The sequence below is a fragment of the Onychostruthus taczanowskii genome, unplaced genomic scaffold (assembly GCF_017590055.1).
Source record: "Onychostruthus taczanowskii isolate IOZ18803 unplaced genomic scaffold, ASM1759005v1 scaffold38, whole genome shotgun sequence".
NCBI classification, from domain to species: domain Eukaryota; kingdom Metazoa; phylum Chordata; class Aves; order Passeriformes; family Passeridae; genus Onychostruthus; species Onychostruthus taczanowskii.
The window spans coordinates 12,938,425-12,957,855 of record NW_024501237.1 but is presented as its reverse complement, the minus strand read 5'-3'; the positions used below and the strand labels follow the sequence as shown (position 1 = coordinate 12,957,855).

General features: G+C 42.2%; 1 protein-coding gene across 1 annotated transcript in view; it reads left to right on the top strand.

Moving 5' to 3' along the window:
- The window catches only part of FAT4 (FAT atypical cadherin 4), a 125,370-nt gene extending 108,815 nt beyond the window's left edge, over positions 1-16,555 (top strand). Inside the window, exons 13-18 of the mRNA XM_041411896.1 lie at positions 2,400-2,485; positions 3,505-3,684; positions 4,696-4,820; positions 5,945-6,150; positions 10,732-10,993; positions 13,061-16,555. Coding sequence (XP_041267830.1) covers positions 2,400-2,485; positions 3,505-3,684; positions 4,696-4,820; positions 5,945-6,150; positions 10,732-10,993; positions 13,061-14,931 — 2,730 coding nt within the window. The 3' untranslated portion in view covers positions 14,932-16,555. The remainder of the gene's footprint in view (positions 1-2,399; positions 2,486-3,504; positions 3,685-4,695; positions 4,821-5,944; positions 6,151-10,731; positions 10,994-13,060) is intronic.
- Positions 16,556-19,431: the final 2,876 nt, after the last annotated feature.

The following is a 19,431-nucleotide window of genomic DNA, read 5'->3' as shown; positions in this document are numbered from 1 at the left end:
TTACTTCTATAAATAAGATGTAAATGGTAAAGTATAGGGACGCAGAGTAAAAAGTTGCAACAAATAAATGAAGTACACTGAAGAAAAAAAAAAAGAGAAAGAAAATGTTTTGCTTGTCAGCGTGCCAGAAGACTGTAGAAGAAGAGAGAACATAAAAAGGGCTATTTATAGAAATTTCAGCTATGAATGCTTCAGGCTAAAAGCAAATATTTAACATAACCTATACCTTTGTATGATTTTTTTTTGTTTGTTTTTAGTGTTGAAACCTCTTCAGTAATGTCAGCTGTTTACAAACAGTATGTGAAGAGAATCGCCTTTGTCTTAGATATTTCTGCTGCAGGAAAAATGTCTCCCAGGTGTCCAAAACTGTATAAAATAGGCCCCCTTTAGGATTCCAAATCTGTCATTTCCTACAGCACAGTGGGATTTTATCGGAAACTGGTAAAATCATTAAGTTGTCAGTCCTGAGCTATTGCAAAGTGACAGGATAGAAAGGCTCATAATGTGGCAAGGTAACTGTAGAGTAATGCTTAAGTAACAAGCAGGAACATTTGACTAACATTAGAAAATAAATTTTATGAGCTCTGTTCCAAGTAAAATATATTCTCAAATATCCAGCCCTTCAGCTGGGGCTGGAGCTTGGCTTGCAGAGCACATAGCGATGTAAGTTAGGGAGATTATGCTGATTGAGCTAAGAACAAAAAACTCATTTCAGTTTTTGTTGTTGATGTTCTGAAGGAAAAATATGTATGCATGTGGTGGCATACAGAGCAGCCAGCTTATTATTCTTTCTCTGAATTGTTTCATTTACACAGGGCTGTAATCTGCTTTGGAACTGCAGACTGACATTTCTTGGGAGAAGCACTTTGCTCATTTGTATGGAAAGAAATTCAAGATAAGCTTCCATTAAAAATAGCAGATTGAACAATTTAATCGTACTGTAGGGCATGATTTAGGGCTAAGAGCTCTGAATTTATTTGGTCAATACAGTGTGTCAGCTTGCAGCATGCATTTGGAGCTAACATGGCCAATCTGTGGGGATTTCAACAGGCTGTTGTTACCAAACTTATTTGCAGGCAGTAGAAAAAACCTCTGCAGAGTAATGATGTACTGATAGCCAGTGCTGCTTGCTCAGCTCCCATAGAGCAATCTAAATCAAAATATGAACCCAGGCATTTTTAAAGGTGGCATTTGATTTAAATTTGTTGTAAAATTCTACCACACATCTAGCTGAAACATGAGGAGATGTACAACGTGGAGATTATGTTTATTTTTCTGAAAATTTGTTTTAAGGAATAACGTTCAGGGTTGGTTGAAGTTTCTTTTTTTCAGTGCATCTGTTATTAATAAATCACTGTGGGGATAATTCTTTGCTAAATAAGGAATAAAATAAAAACTCCTTTTCAAATCAGCAGGAGTTATTTCATGATTTTAGTGACAGCTTTGGTTAGACTTCTATAGATTACAAATAGAAGTGCCATGAGTAGCTTTAGTATAAATAAGTCAGATGGGTAGTCTCAGAATCACAGAATGGTTTGGGTTGGAAAGAACCTTAAAGATCATCTGGTTCCAACCCCCCTGTCGTGGGCACGGAGACCTTCCATAGACCAGGCTGAGGCAACGTTGTTGTCTAGGACTTGATGGCTTGGGGGTAAACATAGTAATAGTAATAACAATGATTAAAGAGCAAGACTGCTGTAAGTAGTGGTAATGCCTGGTACTTCTCTAACATCAGTTTGGTCCCACTCTAGGTGTCCAGATGCTTCTCCATTGTCAAAGATGAGATCCCTCATCACCTCTTTCTTAGTCAAGGGGTTACCTTAAGCAGGTCCATTTGGTTACTTTTTGAGTTCTATTGAGTGGTTGGTTATTATTTTTAACTAGTAATCTCAGTGTTTCGACTCCCAGGGTAATTTTTTTTTAACTGGTAATCTCAATGTATGTACTCCCAGCTTTTGTAACATGCTTTTTATCAAGTTCAATATGTTTAATGTCGGTAAAGCCCCTGAAGGAACTCCCTTTGTGATCAGAAGGGGCAGCTTTTTGCTCAGATTATCTGAACCATGTCAGGAGTAGGATATGGTATGAGCCAAAATAACTTCAGTGTCCAGGAGTAAAGCAAACAAATATGAGAGAAACCCTGCCCAGATGTGAAAAATTGGTGTTTAAATCTATCTCTATATGAACCAGACAATTGGTTCCCTCTCTGTATCCACACCGTGCTGGCGGAGTGTGGAGTTGAGCAGTGGCTCTGAAGCACCCTGCAATCCCCAGTGACATCATGACATACAAGTGCTCCTTTCTGGACAAGTCCTTGATATAATACACTTAAATAGTGCATGTGGTTGGGGACTAAAGCCTTGTAATACTCAGCATATTTGTGTGTGTGCCTTTTGCAGGCTGCATCCCTGACGGTGGATTCCTGCTCTGAGGACCAGGAGCCAGGCTACTGCACTGTTAGCAACGTTGCTGTTTCGACTGATTGGTAAATATTTCTTTGTTTTATGGGGTTAGTTTGGGGTTTGGGTGGGGTTTGTTTTTTTTTTTAATAAGTTAAGAAGAAATCTCCCTGTAAAGCCAGATAAACTTGGGATAATGATAAGGCTCCCAAGTGTCAGTTTCTTCCTTCTTTGCGGAAGCAAATTAAATTTTCTGTGTGTGTTGCTGCTTGCTAGTTCAGGCTACATTTCTGCATGGAACTGGATCATAACAAGGAGTTTGCTCAGAAATCCCCAGTTCTCAACACCATCTCGACACCAGGCTCTGGTGGCAGCCAGGAAATGCATGGCCATGAGTAGTCTGCACTGTGGTACAAATGAGAATAACATCTATTGACTAATGATTTGGGGTCATATATTTATTTAAACTGCATCTCTCGTTGCTCATAAAGACGTCAGAAATGAAATAATCTGATTAGTGCTGTTGTTAAATAATATTAACAGTAAGTACTTTGACATTGTTTTCAGGTGTTTTCTGTTGCAGTTTTGAGTTCCTAAACACTGTCCAGTAAAGAAATCAAACTTTATTTCTGGTGTTTACTGTAACTAACTCAGTAGTCTTTGGCTCAAATTTTTGGAGATAACTTTAATCCAAATCACTTTGGCTAATTTCTTACAATAATCACAATTTTTCCTGCCACACAGTGTTTCCCTGCTAGCAGAGGTGTTAAATCTTTGTAAAACAATGAGTCCATCTTCCTGCTGTTTAAGTATCATCTACAATCTCAATTATAGTTGGGTAAAAAACCTTATTTGTTGTGATCTCAAGCACACTGCTCAGTCAAGTGAATGGAAATTTTGACATGCAAACTGAGTGTGAATTTAGAGTCATAGCCACTATAACTGTTAGTTCAAGTGCTGTTGATCTCTGTGTCCCCTTCTAAATGTGAAATACCAATTTGGGAAGAGGAATTTTAGCCACAGGCTGTAACTGATGGTTGCAGTTCCTGTGCTGTCATCACTATCCTGATGTCTGGTACTGATTAGTCATTTTTCTCTTTCACAGGACTCTCGATGTACAGCCAAATCGAGTTACTGTTGGTGGCATCAGGTCCATAGAGCCCATCCTTCAGAGGAGAGGACAGGTGGAAAGCCACGATTTTGTGGGCTGCATAATGGAGTTTGCAGTCAATGGACGTCCCCTGGAGCCCAGCCAGGCTTTGGCAGCCCAAGGAATCTTAGATCAGTACGTCTGCTATATTTGGGATCAAATGGACCCCGTTTGCAATAAAGGAATCTGTCATGAATGCTATTCCATTCAGACACCAACAGATATCTCTTGTTAGAAAAAAAAGACTGTAGAGCCTACTGTAAAATGTGGAAAATATAGGAAGAAAGTGATTTTGGATTAAAGGTTCACTAAAGATTACAGAGTCTTAAAAGCAGCATAATTACATTTCTATTGTCAGTGATTATTCAAGTTGCTTCGCGGGCTGAAATTGAGTAGACCCCATTCTTGGATTTCTTTATAAATTCCACCTGGTTTTGACTGTACTCATACTGTTTGCTAGCCCTCTACTCCCTTTTATTTCCTCTTAATCCACTATGTCTGTTCTCTCACTTTGCCTCTCAAGTGTCACTGAATTTCTCTCACATCCTCTGAGTGGTCTTCCAGAAATGATGAACTATCCGATTCTATTGTTTTTTCCATCTCAGTATTTGAAGTCACAGTTGTAGCAATATTGTCAGTCTTCCATCCAGATTTCCTCATTCACACTTCCTCTCTCAACCCCCATGTTTGCACTGATCATTGTAATACAAAGACTCTGGCAGTCTGCAGCATAAAAAAATGCCTGAAAAGGTTTCTTCTCTCTTGCATAACAGATAGTAGGAGTTTTGCTGTCTCTGAATTTCTTCCTCTTTTGTATACTGCTATGAATTGATGCTGAAAATTAGGATCTGCTTTAACTTGAGCTGTCTACAGAGATTCTTAGAATTACAGTATGGTTTGGGTGGGAAGGGACCTTAAAGGTCATCCAGTTCCAACATCCCTGCCACGGGGCTTCTATTAGACCAGGTTGCTCCAATCCCCATCCAATATGATCTTGGACACTTCCAGGGATGGGGAGAAGAACCACTTTAGCATCTCTGAGGGGAAGAAAGGGAGTGCCATTTAAACAGAGGACACTTCCCAGCCCATTTGCTCTAATTATTTGTGTGCACTTTTTTCAGCATCTGCTTTTCTGATTTCTTTCAGGTGTCCCAGGCTGGAAGGTGCTTGCACGACCAGCCCCTGCCAGCACGGTGGCACTTGTGTCGATCAGTGGTCGTGGCAGCAGTGTCACTGCAAGGATGGACTGACAGGAAGGCACTGCGAAAAATGTGAGGAGGAGGTTTCACTGTCTTTAACATACACCTGACTGTGGCTCAACCAAAGGCTGTTAAGAGTTTCTTTTGAGGGCCATGGGATAATGAATTTTTATAAAATAATGCAAACAAGCAGCATGTTGCCTCTCAAGTAGTTTAAAATTCCACAATGGACTGTTGTCCTTTCATGAGCTAAAAATGGCAACAACTTGAATACATAATGTTTTCTGGTCAGTATATCACATTTCAGGTAACTTGCACTCATTTAAAATCCTGCTTCCCAATAACATATAACCCGTAACTAAAATAAAGGTATCCCATAGGAGGGATTTGCCTGCTATGGGGAGGTAAGAGGGTGAGCAAAAACCCCTTCAGATAAACATTAAGTTCATGTGCTTATGGCTTCTCCAAACTAAAGTCCTTTTCATCAAATTGACTGTGGATTATATGCAAGAAAATATTGTAAATGTAAATGAAAACAAGGCATTTACGCTTGGGGGTGATTAACTCTCATAGGAGTAGCCCTGTAAATCAATATGGGATTGTTCAGGAGAGCAAAGTGATTTATTTCCGTGTAGTTGTAGTATAATGACTGGGCTTTGTTTTTTTACATATCCCATTATTGTTTAGCTGATTTATTTGCTTTTATTGCACCGGTTTACAAAAGAATTTAGCCATAATTTTAACAGCATTTGGTAGTCAAAGTCAAGCCTTTTTTATTCACTTTTTTTTTTATGCCATAACAAATAGAAAGTCATTATCTCTGCCCTGAAGAGCTTAGAGTTCAATATATCATGAAACCCCGATGCAGTAATGGAAACAGTAACATCCCCGGGAAGGAATTACAGTTCTGAGAGCCAAATTTTTTTCCTTACTCCCTCACTTGTTCCCTAGCGAGTTTTAATTTACTCTTGACTGATAGCAGCAGTAAATTACTCGCACACTCCCACTCTCAAACACACATTCTGGTGGAAGCCCAAGAATAGAGGGGCTGCAATTGCCATTCACTCCTTCTCCCCTCTGCCCTTGACCTGCTCTGAACTTGGTCTCGGCTCTGAGCGAGAGCAGTGGCGATGAGGCAGAGGATGGCTGGAGCTGTAGGGAGCTGCGTGCTCAACGCTTCCCTGTGCTTGTCCCAGATATCACTGCTGACACGGCCTTGTCGCTGGAGGGCAAGGGGCGCCTCGACTACCACATGAGCCCCAACAAGAAGCGGGACTACCTGATGAGACTGGGGGCTCGGGGCCGGCCGGGCGTGGAGCGCTTGGAAGTGAAGTTCATGACGAGGAGCGAGAGCGGCGTTCTGCTGCACGTCCAAGAGAGCAGCAACTTCACTACTGTGAAGGTAAGGTTACAGCTAAGGCCGAGTTTGGGTTGATTGGACTGCCTCGTGTGCAGTGATCGAAATCGCTTTTTTCCATTACTCTTTCTGTTTCCTTTATGAAATATTAGTTCTTTAACTGAGACTAGGCACTGCTCCAGTATCGTTCATCTTCTCAACAATTCCCTTCCTATTTGCCAAGGTATCAGAAGATCTTGATGGTTTTATATCTAATCAGTTTTGTCTAGACTCCAAATAGTGACTGTTTTAAGGCGATGAGAACGGTGCTCATTGCCATGGTTATTATCATCATTACACTTTACAGTACAAATCATTTTGTTATTGGCCTTTTATCTTCTGATTTTTTGAGCCTTGAACCCAGACCCTCCTTAAGCCAGCAAACGATTGCCAAAAAGTTTTCATTAATTCCTACCAACATGGCTCAAGCTTATCAAACTAGGAAGTGAGGGATAACTCGAATTCATGAGGCTGCTCACAGACCAGTGTCAATATCAAATTATTTTGGCATACATAGCTGAATTAATGCTTCAAATGCCACACTGTTTTGGGCCTTTTTGTTGTTTTTTCTTTCCTCAAAGAGCTTATTGCTGCAGAAGTTACCTTTCTCAAGAGAAAGCAATGGTCCGGTTCCTGGCGGTGACTCAGTCCATTTACTCATAACTCTAAATGAGTACAGCAGTGATGTTGGCAGGCCCCTTTATTGGGTTGGTGTAAGCTCCAAGTTTCCTTGACTGCTGCAAGGTTTTCCAACTTTTTCTTCCCTGACTTTTAGAGAAATTCATACAGAAATTCACACTTTCTAAGCTTCAGCCCCATGGATATCCTCCACCTGCCTGGTCAGAGTTACAAAGCTTTCCTGACAGACCGGCTGCATTTAAGAAGCAAGTCTGCACTACTTCCCTGGCATATGCTTTTACCACATCATTTCATAGGAAGTTTCTGCCTAGGTCATATTAGCAGATAAGATCTCATTATTTTTGACTTCTGGAGAGAAAAAACATTTTTCTCCCCGCTAGTAGAATTTGCTAGGTGAGCTCTCCAAGCGTTATTTTAAAAAAAAAAAAAAAAAAGGCTTGCCTTTCCTGGCTAAGGCACTGGTGCTGTGTTTATGCAAACACTCTTGTTATTGTTAATATTGGTGAAGTTATACAAGCAAGCAGAGGGTGTCGAGTCCCAGCCCCAGCTGTGCAAGGGAAGAGAGCAGAGGTTTGCCTAGTACCAGATGCAGAAGTTTGAGGAAGGAGAGCTCTGCCGGTTGCCAAGCAGTTCTCAGGTGATGCTAGTTAGTAAAACTGCAGTAATTTAACTGCAGCTAGTGCAGTATGGCCTCTAAAGTGCTCCTTATTCCCAGAGTAGGTGTCACCATGAGTATTCCCTTCAGTGATGGCCTGAGGTGCCAATGAAGCCAACCCAGCAAAGGTCCCCATGTCATCTCCATCCACTCCTGGTGCAGAAGCTGGGCTTTAGGGACCTGTCTTGACAATTCTTGTCAATCTTCAAAAGAGGCAATTTTATAACTTGATTTTTGTGTCTTTTAATATGCCTGTTATCCACAGTATTAGCATTCAGAGAAAACCTGCCATGTGTTTTTAATATTAAGCCATGCTAGGGAAAAGCTATGAGTCCTGTGGCTACTTCATGCCTTCACATTTTTCCTCTTGTAGCTAATTGGTTTTGGTGTGGCTGGGATTGGGGTAAAACTAGAGAAGTGGTAATAAATCAGACCGACTGAGATTGTGAGCAGTTGATTCACTAAATGATGGATGTAAACTCCCTGCACAGAACCCAGGAGGGGGCTTTATCATTTAAAGGGATCCTTAATCCAGGAAAGATGCAAGCGTTTCCAGAGTACATTAAATAATTGTCAAGTTCAGATGGAAAATGCTTCTTCCAAAATCCACTGCAACAAAGAGGGTGGGGCATTCCTTATTACTAGAACTCTTTGTCACAGCTTATTTTCCTGCAAGTGCATGTTGCAATTAATTCAGTTAGAGGTAATGGGATAAATACAGCAGGTTAAGGGTAAATTGCTTGTCTTCTCTTGCTTTATCTAGAAATCTTATCTGCAGTCGGATTAAATTAGCATAAATGGAGCTCTAAGATCTCTGAATTGTACAGGTAGAGGATGTGGATTACATTTTACCTATTTCAGCTAAAATACTCCTGTGTGAGGGGTGGCTGGGCACTGGCACAGGTTACCCAGGGAAGCTGAGGATGCCCCATCCCTGGAAGTGCTCAAGGCCAGGTTGTATGGGTCACTGAGCAACCTGGGATTGAGAAAAGTGTCCCTACCCATGGCAGGGAGGTTGGAACTGGATGATCTTTAAGGTCACTTCCAACACAAACCATTCCATGGTTCTATGCATTTATCATGTTGTGGGAACTAATCAGAACATAACCCTTTTAAGTGACGCCCCATTCAATGGCTAGTTTTAAGACAAATAAAACCCAATTTGTTCAGCAAATGAGACTTGGAATATTAGTAAAGTTGAATCAGCCCTGTAGTTAGGAATATGTTTGCTTTAGTGGCTCATTCTTTTCATTATATTCTACTTGTCAGTTGCTTGGCCATTTAAATAAAACCCAGAAATTTGTGTTACTCAATGCTGTCAACTTCAGCCTTTGTTTCAAATTTAGAAACATGTTCTGCTTCAAGGCACCATTCCATATCTTTTCCTGGTTGAAGCAGTCATGGACCAGTTTTGTCTCTGGAAATTTTCTTTTACAAATGCCCCTAGTATGTTATTTATGAGTCTTTTAGCATTAGTCACATGCAATTTTAAAGATATAGAAATAGAGTTAAAGAATCATGAATTTCTATGGAAAATATCAGTTGCAGGTAAATAATTCTAAGGTAAAATTAAAAATTTTGTCTTGCTTAGTCTTCCCTTAAGTTTGGAGGGTATTGTCTGGCATTCCTTTCTGTTTGCATAAAGACTAAAATACAAGGCAGTATTTTTATGGGGCACAAAAGACAGAGTAAGACATAACAAACCAATACAGGTTGCAGACATAAATATATTCAGCTCAGTCAAGCCTTTTATAAATTATTGTGAGAAATGGTGTTTAATATGTTTTAATAGTCTGTGGGCTGCATTTGTAACTGTGGGATTTTCCTTGGGCTGTGTGATAGTTTAGACACATGCCACTTGTGTTTTATCAGTAACAAAGGCATCCTGTCTGTGAAGTAAGCTTTATCAAACAATACATTTTCAAGTAATCTAAATTACTGGCTTCATAAACGAAGTGGATGCACATATTAACCATTGTTGTATCCTCCATCCAAATGGAATACGTGCTAGATGCATTCATTCAGGCAGCTGCCAAGACATGAGCGTGGTCTCACAGCCTTATTAAAGCTGGAGTGTCTGAACAAAGTCCTCAGCTTGCATCACCGGAGAAGCAAATCCAGAACATTTAACAGTGTCTGGAAACGAGAGCAGCATTCTTGTAGCCGGTGTGTCACCTCACAGTTCTTCCCAGGTGAACCTTATTTTTCCTGGAACAAAGGATGCAAGGCTTTGAGAGCTTCCAGCAAACCTGGGGCTGTGACCTTTCCTGGGCTCTGCCTGCGCACGTCCCGCACGCTCGGGGTGTGGATCTCGGACTGACCGAGCCGCAGTGGGGAATGGTTCCATTTAATTGTTCCATTTAATATGTGTGACCAAGCATGCAGAGCACCGAAGGAAACTTGCAGCAGGTCCCAGAGCCATCCTCCATGCGTTTGCACAGTTCTGTACACCGTTAGGAGGTCAGCCAGCATACCCAAATTTATGCAATGTTTGAGAAACTGGCAGGGTTGGATGTTGGGGATTCTTTTTAAGCTCCTACATCTTAAGTGCAGAATTTGCACTGATCTCACTTTGGGATCATAATAAGAGGTTTGAAATCCCGCATCTCATGATTCAGTAGAATTGTGAGGCATCATTCTTAAGATATTCTTCCTTTTTTCCCTAGCTGTTCACAAGTTTGCTCAATAAAGTACTGTTTGAAAATTCTCACAAAATCACACACTTTGCAACTCTTCAGAAAGTTTTCTGAAATACCACAAAAGTTTTCTGCAAAATACCAATTAGCAGAAAAAGCAGATATGAAATGGGGCTCTTGCTCAAGCCCAGCCATGCCTTATGCATTCCTACTGTGTCGTAATAAAAACTGGATGCAATTTTCTTGGGCGAGGACAACATCTGTTCACTCTGCTAAGCATTTTCCACACTTGCCTTGAAGGAGGAGGAAGAATTATTCTTTCTCTGGTTAAAATGCGTTGTCATGTGCATGACCTATAGCTGGCTGCTCAGAAGGATTAGCCAGGGGTTGAATGGGTGGCAGCTCTAAGATGCAATTTTCTGCTGAAGTTTCTACAATGTGATGTATTTAGTTCTGGCCAAATTTTTAATACTAAATAATTAATGTCTTTTTAGTACAAAGCAATTATGTGGGGAAAAATATACCCACCCCAGATCTCTATTACACCAAAGCCACATGTTACTGTAGCTGTACTGAGTAGTCATCACAGTGGTTATGTGTGCGTAGGAGTTATGTGGCACCATTTTAAAATTACGTGTCATGTGTTCTTCTGAGCAGATAAAAGATGGGAAGGTGCACTACATATCTGATGCTGGAGTTGCTGGGAAAGTGGAAAGGAACATCCCTGAGGTGTATGCTGCAGATGGCCAGTGGCACTCGGTCCTCCTGGAGAAGAATGGCTCTGCCACCATCCTGTCAGTGGACAGGACTCACAGCCGGAACATTCTCCATGCCACCCAAGACTTTGGTGGCCTGAACGTCCTCACCATTTCTCTGGGAGGAATTCCATCCAGCCAACCTTTCAAGAGCACAGCTGCAGGTATATTTTTTTTTTCTCCCCAAGTACTGTAATTCTTCATCAGTAATTAGTGTGTGTCCATCGTTTGCCAGAAAAAACACAAATCGAATGAGTAAGGATTACAGACTTTGTTCCTTTAGTACACACTGCAGGCTTGTTTCCAAAAGCAGGCACTCCATCTGCAGGGCTTTTCTGAGACAGGGGGGTTGCTTGTCTGTACATCAATTGCTGTATTTTTGTTACCCCTATGGAGAAGAAAGGATGTATTCTTTACCTGAGTCATAACCTGGAAAATCAAGGCAAATCTTTCATCTAGGCAAAAATGCTAAACAAAAACTTCGTGGGGATTTGGTAAGTACTGCAGGATTTACCCTGCAGTATTTACATATTTTAATATGATTAAAATATTTTCTGCAACTCCAAGGTCCTGCTGCTTTATCCTGCTGTCAAATGAAGAATAGGGTTTATTTCTGAGCAAGGACAATAAGGAAACACCCTCTGGCTGATGTCTAGCTGTTAAGGAGCAAATCAGCCTCCCTTAAGAGTTCAAGTAACTGTCTCAAACCCTGGCAAAAGAAGTAGATAACACATATTTGATATCATTTCCCAAGTGCTAGGTAAAGATGGAAGTGATTTTTAGCTACAAAACATGAGATTCTCCAGACAATACAGATGTATTTTTCACATATTTCTGTATTGAAAAATCTTCCTGGCTTTGTGAATTGTGACCAGATAAAGTATTTTTGAGTGGAGAAAATTCACACTTTACACTTTTGTATTGTGAATATGTATGAAATGTGGTTCAAAAGCTTGTGGATGCTGTGCTGACCTTTATCCTTTTTACATGTATCTTTTATGAGCAGCATGTGCGTGGAAAAAGCAGAGGCTTTAGGAAAGCTGGAACAAGGAAAATTGAGGACACTAACCTTTCACCACTGCCCAATGCTGTTGCAGACAAATTAGGAATGTCTGGCTTTCATTAAGCACACACAGTCCAAAATCCCTTATTCATATGACTTTATTTTATTTTAATATTGGATTACATTGGGTACGACATACCAAGGATTTACAAGGCTCTGGTATAAAACTCTGCATGAACTCAGAGTCAAAAATAACTGCAGTGCTGTTAAAGGCAGACAACACACGAGGTGACAGGGCTGTGAAGTTGCTGTGTCCAATAAAATTTCCAAATCCAGGTAGATGTGACAGATTGTTTGTCCCATCACATCAGTACTACAAGCAACCACCACGCATGCAGCAAGGTGATCGTCACTTGCTTGGGCTCCCAACTGAACCTAAATCTTCCACCCTGGGGATTATAAACCTGTAATATTCTCTCATACAACTCAAGTATATTTGCTGTTTCATGACAGAGTGGTATCCATCTCTGTGTAGGATTTTGCCACAGCTCCAAGCAGAGATCACCGTAAGGTTGCACTACCTCAAAACCCTTCCAGAAAGGATTTAGTCAGGAGAACATAGAGGATTATTAGGCTGGATTTTCCTGCAACCTCAGTCAACCACTGCACACAGCCTGGGGATAATTCCATCTCCCTGGGCTCTCACAGCACTAAAACTTGTTGTAGGGTAGCACTGCAACCAAGGTTATGGGAGGTTTGGGAAAAGGCCCCTCAAGATTCAAAGAAACAAACGCATTGCCATGAATTTAGGGGACAGGAGGTTTAGCTGAAGCACAGTAGGCAAACTCAAATAATGTTTGTTGCTAGCACAGCCAAGCCAGCTGCCCTCAAGGATTCTCTGTGGGAAGTAAGAAGTTTTAGAAATAAGGGAAAATTGGGAAACAAAAGCATTTCAGTATATTGAATATACTGAAATACTGACTATATCGACTATATTGAATATACTGTATTTTAGTCATTAGACATCGTATTTATTCAAATTCAATTTAAAGACATTAAGTGCTGTAAGAATAGATGTTTCCCTATGGTAACTATGTGAATTCTTGGCTTATTTAGTGAACAGTGGACTATGTACTGAGTACATACAGTGAGTATGTACTGCTCTGTTGACAGTGCAGACTCAGCCTTCAGCTCCCAACAACTCTGTCCCTTTTTTTCCCTTTCTCAGGCTTCAACGGCTGCATTTCCTACATCAAGTACGGCGGGGAGAGCCTTCCCTTCTCCGGCAAGCACAGCCTCGCCACGCTCTCCAAAACAGACCCCTCAGTGAAGATCGGCTGCCGCGGCCCCGACGTGTGCGCCAGCAATCCCTGCTGGGGCGAGCTGATGTGCATCAACCGCTGGTTCGCCTACCAGTGCGTGCCCCCGGGCGCCTGTGCCTCCAGCCCCTGCCTCAACGGGGGCAGCTGTGAGCCTGGGCCCCACGCCACCTTCACCTGCAGCTGCCCCGAGGCGTACGCGGGACGGACGTGCGAAACCGTGGTGGCCTGCCTGGGCGTCCTGTGTGCCCCCGGCCACGAGTGTAGGGCGGGCGTCAGCGGTGGCCACGCGTGCCTCCCGTCCCCGCACCCCACCGAGCTGTCCCTGCCGCTCTGGGCCGTGCCGGCCATCGTGGGCAGCTGTGCCACGGTGCTGGCGCTGCTGGTCCTCAGCCTCATCCTCTGCAACCAGTGCCGAGGGAAGAAGACAAAGGGGCCAAAAGAGGAGAAGAAAACTAAGCAGAAGAAGAAAAAAGGGAGCGAGAATGTGGCGTTTGATGACCCTGACAACATCCCGCCCTACGGTGATGACATGACTGTCAGGAAGCAGCCCGAAGGGAACCCAAAACCCGACATCATCGAAAGGGAAAACCCTTACCTCATCTACGACGAGACGGACATTCCGCACGCCACGGAGACGATCCCCAGCGCCCCCCTGGCGTCCCCCGAGCCCGAGATCGAGCACTACGACATTGACAACGCCAGCAGCATCGCCCCCTCAGACGCTGACATCATCCAGCACTACAAGCAGTTCCGGAGCCATACTCCCAAGTTCTCCATCCAGAGGCACAGTCCGCTGGGCTTCGCCCGGCAGTCCCCCATGCCCCTGGGAGCCAGCAGCCTGACCTACCAGCCTGCCTACGGGCAGGGCTTGAGGACAACGTCCCTGAGCCACTCGGCATGCCCCACTCCCAATCCTCTGTCTCGGCACAGCCCCGCACCCTTCTCCAAATCCTCGACGTTCTACAGGCACAGCCCAGCCAGGGAGCTGCACCTCGCCATCAGGGAGGGGAGCCCGCTGGAGATGCACGGCGATGTCTGCCAGCCCGGCATCTTCAACTACGCCACTCGGCTGGGGAGGAGAAGCAAGAGCCCGCAGACTATGGCAGGCCACAGCTCCCGCCCGGGAAGCCGCCTGAAGCAGCCCATCGGGCAGATCCCGCTGGAGACGTCTCCCCCGGTGGGGCTGTCTATCGAAGAGGTGGAGAGACTGAACACCCCTCGCCCCAGGAACCCCAGCATCTGCAGCGCAGACCACGGCCGCTCCTCTTCCGAGGAGGACTGCAGGAGGCCTCTGTCCCGGACGAGGAACCCGGCCGACGGCATTCCCGCGCCCGAGTCCTCCTCCGACAGCGACTCGCACGAGTCCTTCACCTGCTCCGAGATGGAGTACGACCGGGATAAGCCCGTGGCCTACACCTCCAGGATGCCCAAGTTGTCACAGGTCAACGAGTCAGACGCGGATGACGAGGACAACTACGCCTCCAGGCTGAAGCCGCGGCGGTACCCGGGGCGCCGTGGCGAGGGCGGGCCCGTGGGGGCACAGGCAGCGGGCACCGCGGCCGGGGAGGGCTCCCTGCCCGGGAAGCTGGGCCAGCAAGCGGGAAGCTTCAACTGGGACAACCTCTTGAACTGGGGCCCGGGCTTTGGGCATTATGTGGATGTTTTCAAAGATTTGGCATCACTTCCTGAGAAAACAGCAGCAGCAGTGAGTGAAGACAGCAAAGGTGGTACAGCCAAGGCTGTTTCCAAGGAGGGGGAAGCAGAACAGTATGTATAGGCTTTGTCTCCTGGTACTGCCACAGTGCAAAGCCATGGGGACTGCTCAAACCATTATATGGTCGTAGAAAAGCCAAGGTCAGCATCTGATCCCCAGGCCAGTCTGGTTGGAGGAGACTTTAAAAATAATAACCATTATGCTGCTGAAAGAAACTTAAGACATTTTTAATTTAATTATGCTTGGATGAATTTATTTCTCCTGCATGCATTGTATTTGCAAACCAGATATTCGGCATGCAGCCTTTGGAAGGGGTTTTGCTATTTACCATTGTTTGGTTCGTGGTTCTTAAATTAATAATGCTTTGTTCTGAAAATGAACTAATTTTTTGTTTCAATTGTGAAGGATGTGCATATTGTCTCCAGCTACTAACATGTTTTACGATGCAAGAGTACTGAGGATTCCATTTTCCTTAAGAAGTGCATGGAAGTAAGATGGTAAATAATGAAGGAATTACAGTAGTGAGGTGTCTCAGAAAATGTAGTTACCATATCCTGCAGTTGCTCACATGTGACTTTATGGAATAAATCAGCTTGAATAATTGCTGGCAACAGTGCTTGCTGTAAGTCTTATTCCATAGAAGAGGTGCTAGAAGCAGCTCAAGCCAGTCAGCACTTTAGGAGTTTTTTTTTTTTTTCTTCTTCTTTTCAGTTTGTTTATTTGTTCATTTCAGGTCTCTTTCTTTTTCTTTTTTTTTTTTTTTTAATTTTATTTGTTTTGTTTGTTTGCTTGTTTTGTTTTGATTTTTTTTTTTGGACAAAGTTGTGTGAGAGCTTCTGAATCTCTATGAAATGTTTTTGGGGATGCTTACTTAATCCTGGTCCCTTCCTGTCCCCCCTCAGTGATTCCTGATGGTCATTTTTCAGCCCAGCCCAGCCCCCTGGCTCAAGGTAGTGAGGGACAAACCTGTCCATTCCCACAACTCTTGGTCTCCCAGCTTGGCTGTGCTGCTCCTGCAGCCTGTGCTTCTCCCCTTATTCCATTTTCCCATCTGTATTGTGGAAATGCAGGAAGAACACTTGGTTCCCTGCCTCACAGGGGTGTTGTGAGGGCTAATTAGTTAACTCTTCTGAAGTGCTTCGACATTATAAAGCACTATAATAAGTATTATCATAATTATTATTAAAGCACTGCCTAGCCTCTGTGACCTTGGAGTGGCATTTTCTGCATTCTATGATTTTCTATGGTGGAAACCTTGAAGAATTATTTATTGTATAGAAAATTACTGCACTCTAGCATTTTGGAGCAGATATGAGGGAAAACTACTTGTAGATTCATTAATGTAGCTTACCAGTTGCCCCCAATTCCCTAAAGTTGTAGGTGAAATAGAATCTCACAAAGTCCTTACATCTTCATGCAGATCTGATGAACCTGTTGTACTGTGTAAAAACTTCAATTTTGGTTTTTGTTTTTTGGGTTTTTTTTTTACCTAAGCTGTGTTTTTTATATCAATATTTTCCTATGCTGAATAGTTTTCTTACTTTCAGGGAAGGTAAGAAAAATACTTTTTTTACATTTGTTACTTATGTAACATCCATATTTTTCACATTTTGATAAAATTGTAACATACTGTATGCTTTCTACCTGTAAATGCCAATAATAGAATTAAAATATTTATTTAAAATCTTTTGTGTGTGTTATTGGAAACCTTTTGTGTTTTCTCTCTAATTTCCACTCCTTGATCTTCACTTTTGGGGTTTAAGTTATAAGGTTTTTAAGCTAAATAAACTTTTTAATGAGAAAACAAGCTTTAAGAACCAAGTACATGTCTCAGGAAGATGGAGAAGAGTATCATGAGGTTGTTGAGCCTAAGATAATGTCAAAAAGTACCAAACCTGCTTCCATATTTCTAATAAAACAATAAAAGCTGTATTTTAGTCCATAGGGTTTTATTAGCAGCAACTGGTTTTGTATTTGTTAACCACGATTTCCACCTCTGCTCCAAGCTGGAGCTTTTCAGTACACAGACAGTGAGGAGTGTGAGAACAAGATCTTTCTGTCATAAAGCAGCAGTTGAACAATAAATAACTGCATTCTTTTGTACTTACAAAGGGATAAATCAGACTTGGACAACTTCTTGGAGAATGCAGAGAGTGGAAAAGTTAAGGCTGTAGGGAAGAGGTGAGTACTGAGGTTGCACTTTGAATTTGTGGTAAGTGTAAAGAACTTAGGAAAAGGACAACAATTCAAGGGAGGGAGGTTATGTGTATCTTGTTTGGTTCAGAGTTTGTTTCGTCTCAAAACTGGCAATTAGGATCCAGCTCTTCTTGACTAAAAGTGCTCCCGACTTCATCATGCCCCACAAAAGTGAAAAGATAATGGGCCAAAGTAGCCCATACTGGTATGCAAGTAGTTTCATCTGAAATAACATGAGTTCCACAAGTGATTTCAGAGTTTGAGGAGCTGCTGTAATTAAACATCTGTTAAAAAGCTGTATGTTTAGTTTGAATATTATCCTTTAATACAAATGGTACCGCATCCAAGCAGTGATTTTAATAACACATGAAAACTTCAGCAAATGAAAGCTTTTAAATGTAACACCAAACATACTGAGGGCTGTGTTATGCCTGTTAAGCATTCTGAATTTATCAAAAAGTTTTGCTAAAGGGGAATAATATGCAGTGTGGACTTACACAAAATACATGTCATAACTTTAGCACAGTTTACAATTTATTGAGGGGTAGTGCGTTCCTCTAAATTTTGACACTTTATGGCAGACAAATGTATATTTTACTGGTTTCCTTGTCCTGTTTCTGAAAGGCGTAGAGATGTTTCTGACACTTAAACATATGATCCATTCCTGCCCTTTTTTTATAATTCTTTCATGATGAGGATCAGCAAGGGGTTCCAAGTGAATCATGTGGAGCAATCATCCGAAGTTACCAGTTGTGAGGGAGTGAGCTGCATAATTCCCCTGGTTCATCATCAGAACTACATGGTCCTGTTTCAAGATCTGGGACATATTATAAGTCATAAATACGTGGAAAGAAAAACAGTCTGCACCGCTCACTGCGGTGCACAGGAGCCTCCAAACACATCTCCTGTCAGCAATTTGTCTCTGACCTGTCTTTCTGCTGGTAGAGTGCTTGAACAGTCTTTGCCAGCTCAGGTGGAGATGTTTTCTCCTGATGATGTTACTAATTAGATTAAAAATGGACAGAGAAATGGTAGATTTACTTGGCATTCTCTTGTTCAGAGAATAGAAAGGAAAATATGAAAAGGAAAATACAAGAATGCTGCCATTTGTGGTAGATGAATAAAAGGAGTGAAATCTAGATTTATCCGCTTCAAGCCTTCTCAGTATTTTTCATCAAAGTTTTGTAACTTTAAAGCCACAAAATTAAAACGCATTACATTGAAAAGTAATGTAGAGTCCCACGTTTTGGTGAAAACATCCCCCATAAAGGATCAGACTGTGAGTCTGTGCTGCAGACCACAACCTGTGTCAGGGAGTATCGGTTAGCAGTGCAAAATCCAGCTGGAGCCACATTACTGCAGTCTGGGAATGAGAAGGCTTGGGGCTGGAAGGGGGTGCAGGAGCTCACTGATGTCTTCAAAAGCAGGAGATGGAGCCAGCCAAAGGACTTGAGTGCCAGTGTTCATAAGGTAAATTAGATGTGGTGGAAGCTCTTTGGGAGTACTCTGTGTTTTTTATTGTAGACTGTGTTTTTGAAGCACAAAATTCAAGCAATAGTATTATTCTTCATTGTTAGGATGTGTTAATGGTATTTTCTTAACTGGATTCTAGAAGAGACTTGTAATTATGGATCCTTTGAAATTAGGAAGGACAATTAGGAGAAGAAGATGATGAAGAGAACAAGTTGCTATTTTATTAAGTAGGACTGAGGGAAGAAAGTGAAAATGTTGATCTCCCTGCTTTATCATCCTAGCATTTTACTGTTCACCATTTTATCCTTTTTTATGACCATCTATGTATTAATTCCACCATCCTTTCCTCTGCTCTGTGAAATTAGTGCTTTGTTCATCCCAATGTGCTCACTTTGGTTTTCTATAAAGAGCATTTAATGAGGATGACTGACAGCTTGTGCTTAGGTTCTCAACACCACGACTTGTCTTTTATAAAAATTTAGATATTTGCACTCAACTGGCCTTTTCTACATTTTGCATGAACTTCACCTTCCATTCAGTCATCTTACAAGAGCTTTTTCCAGCAATAAAATATGGTTGGATTCCTAGTAATTTTTACAGCCTTTTTCCAGTGGCTTTCAGGTTTCATTGTCCTGTATTGAGAGGATCAGCAGTGAATAGAATCTTTCTAAGTTGCATTTTGAGTTTAAAACCACCTTTATCTCTGGGCTTCATGTAGTAAATCCTCAAGAGACTCGCTCTTCAATTTTAGGGCCACGTGTATTTAATTTGTGAGCATGTACAAAAAAAAAAAAAAAAAGTAGTTCCACACATGGATTACCAATATCTGTTGTTCTAAGTTGTCATTTACTGGTGGGGAAGAAGAAGACTCTCCACCTGTCATTCCAAGGAAGT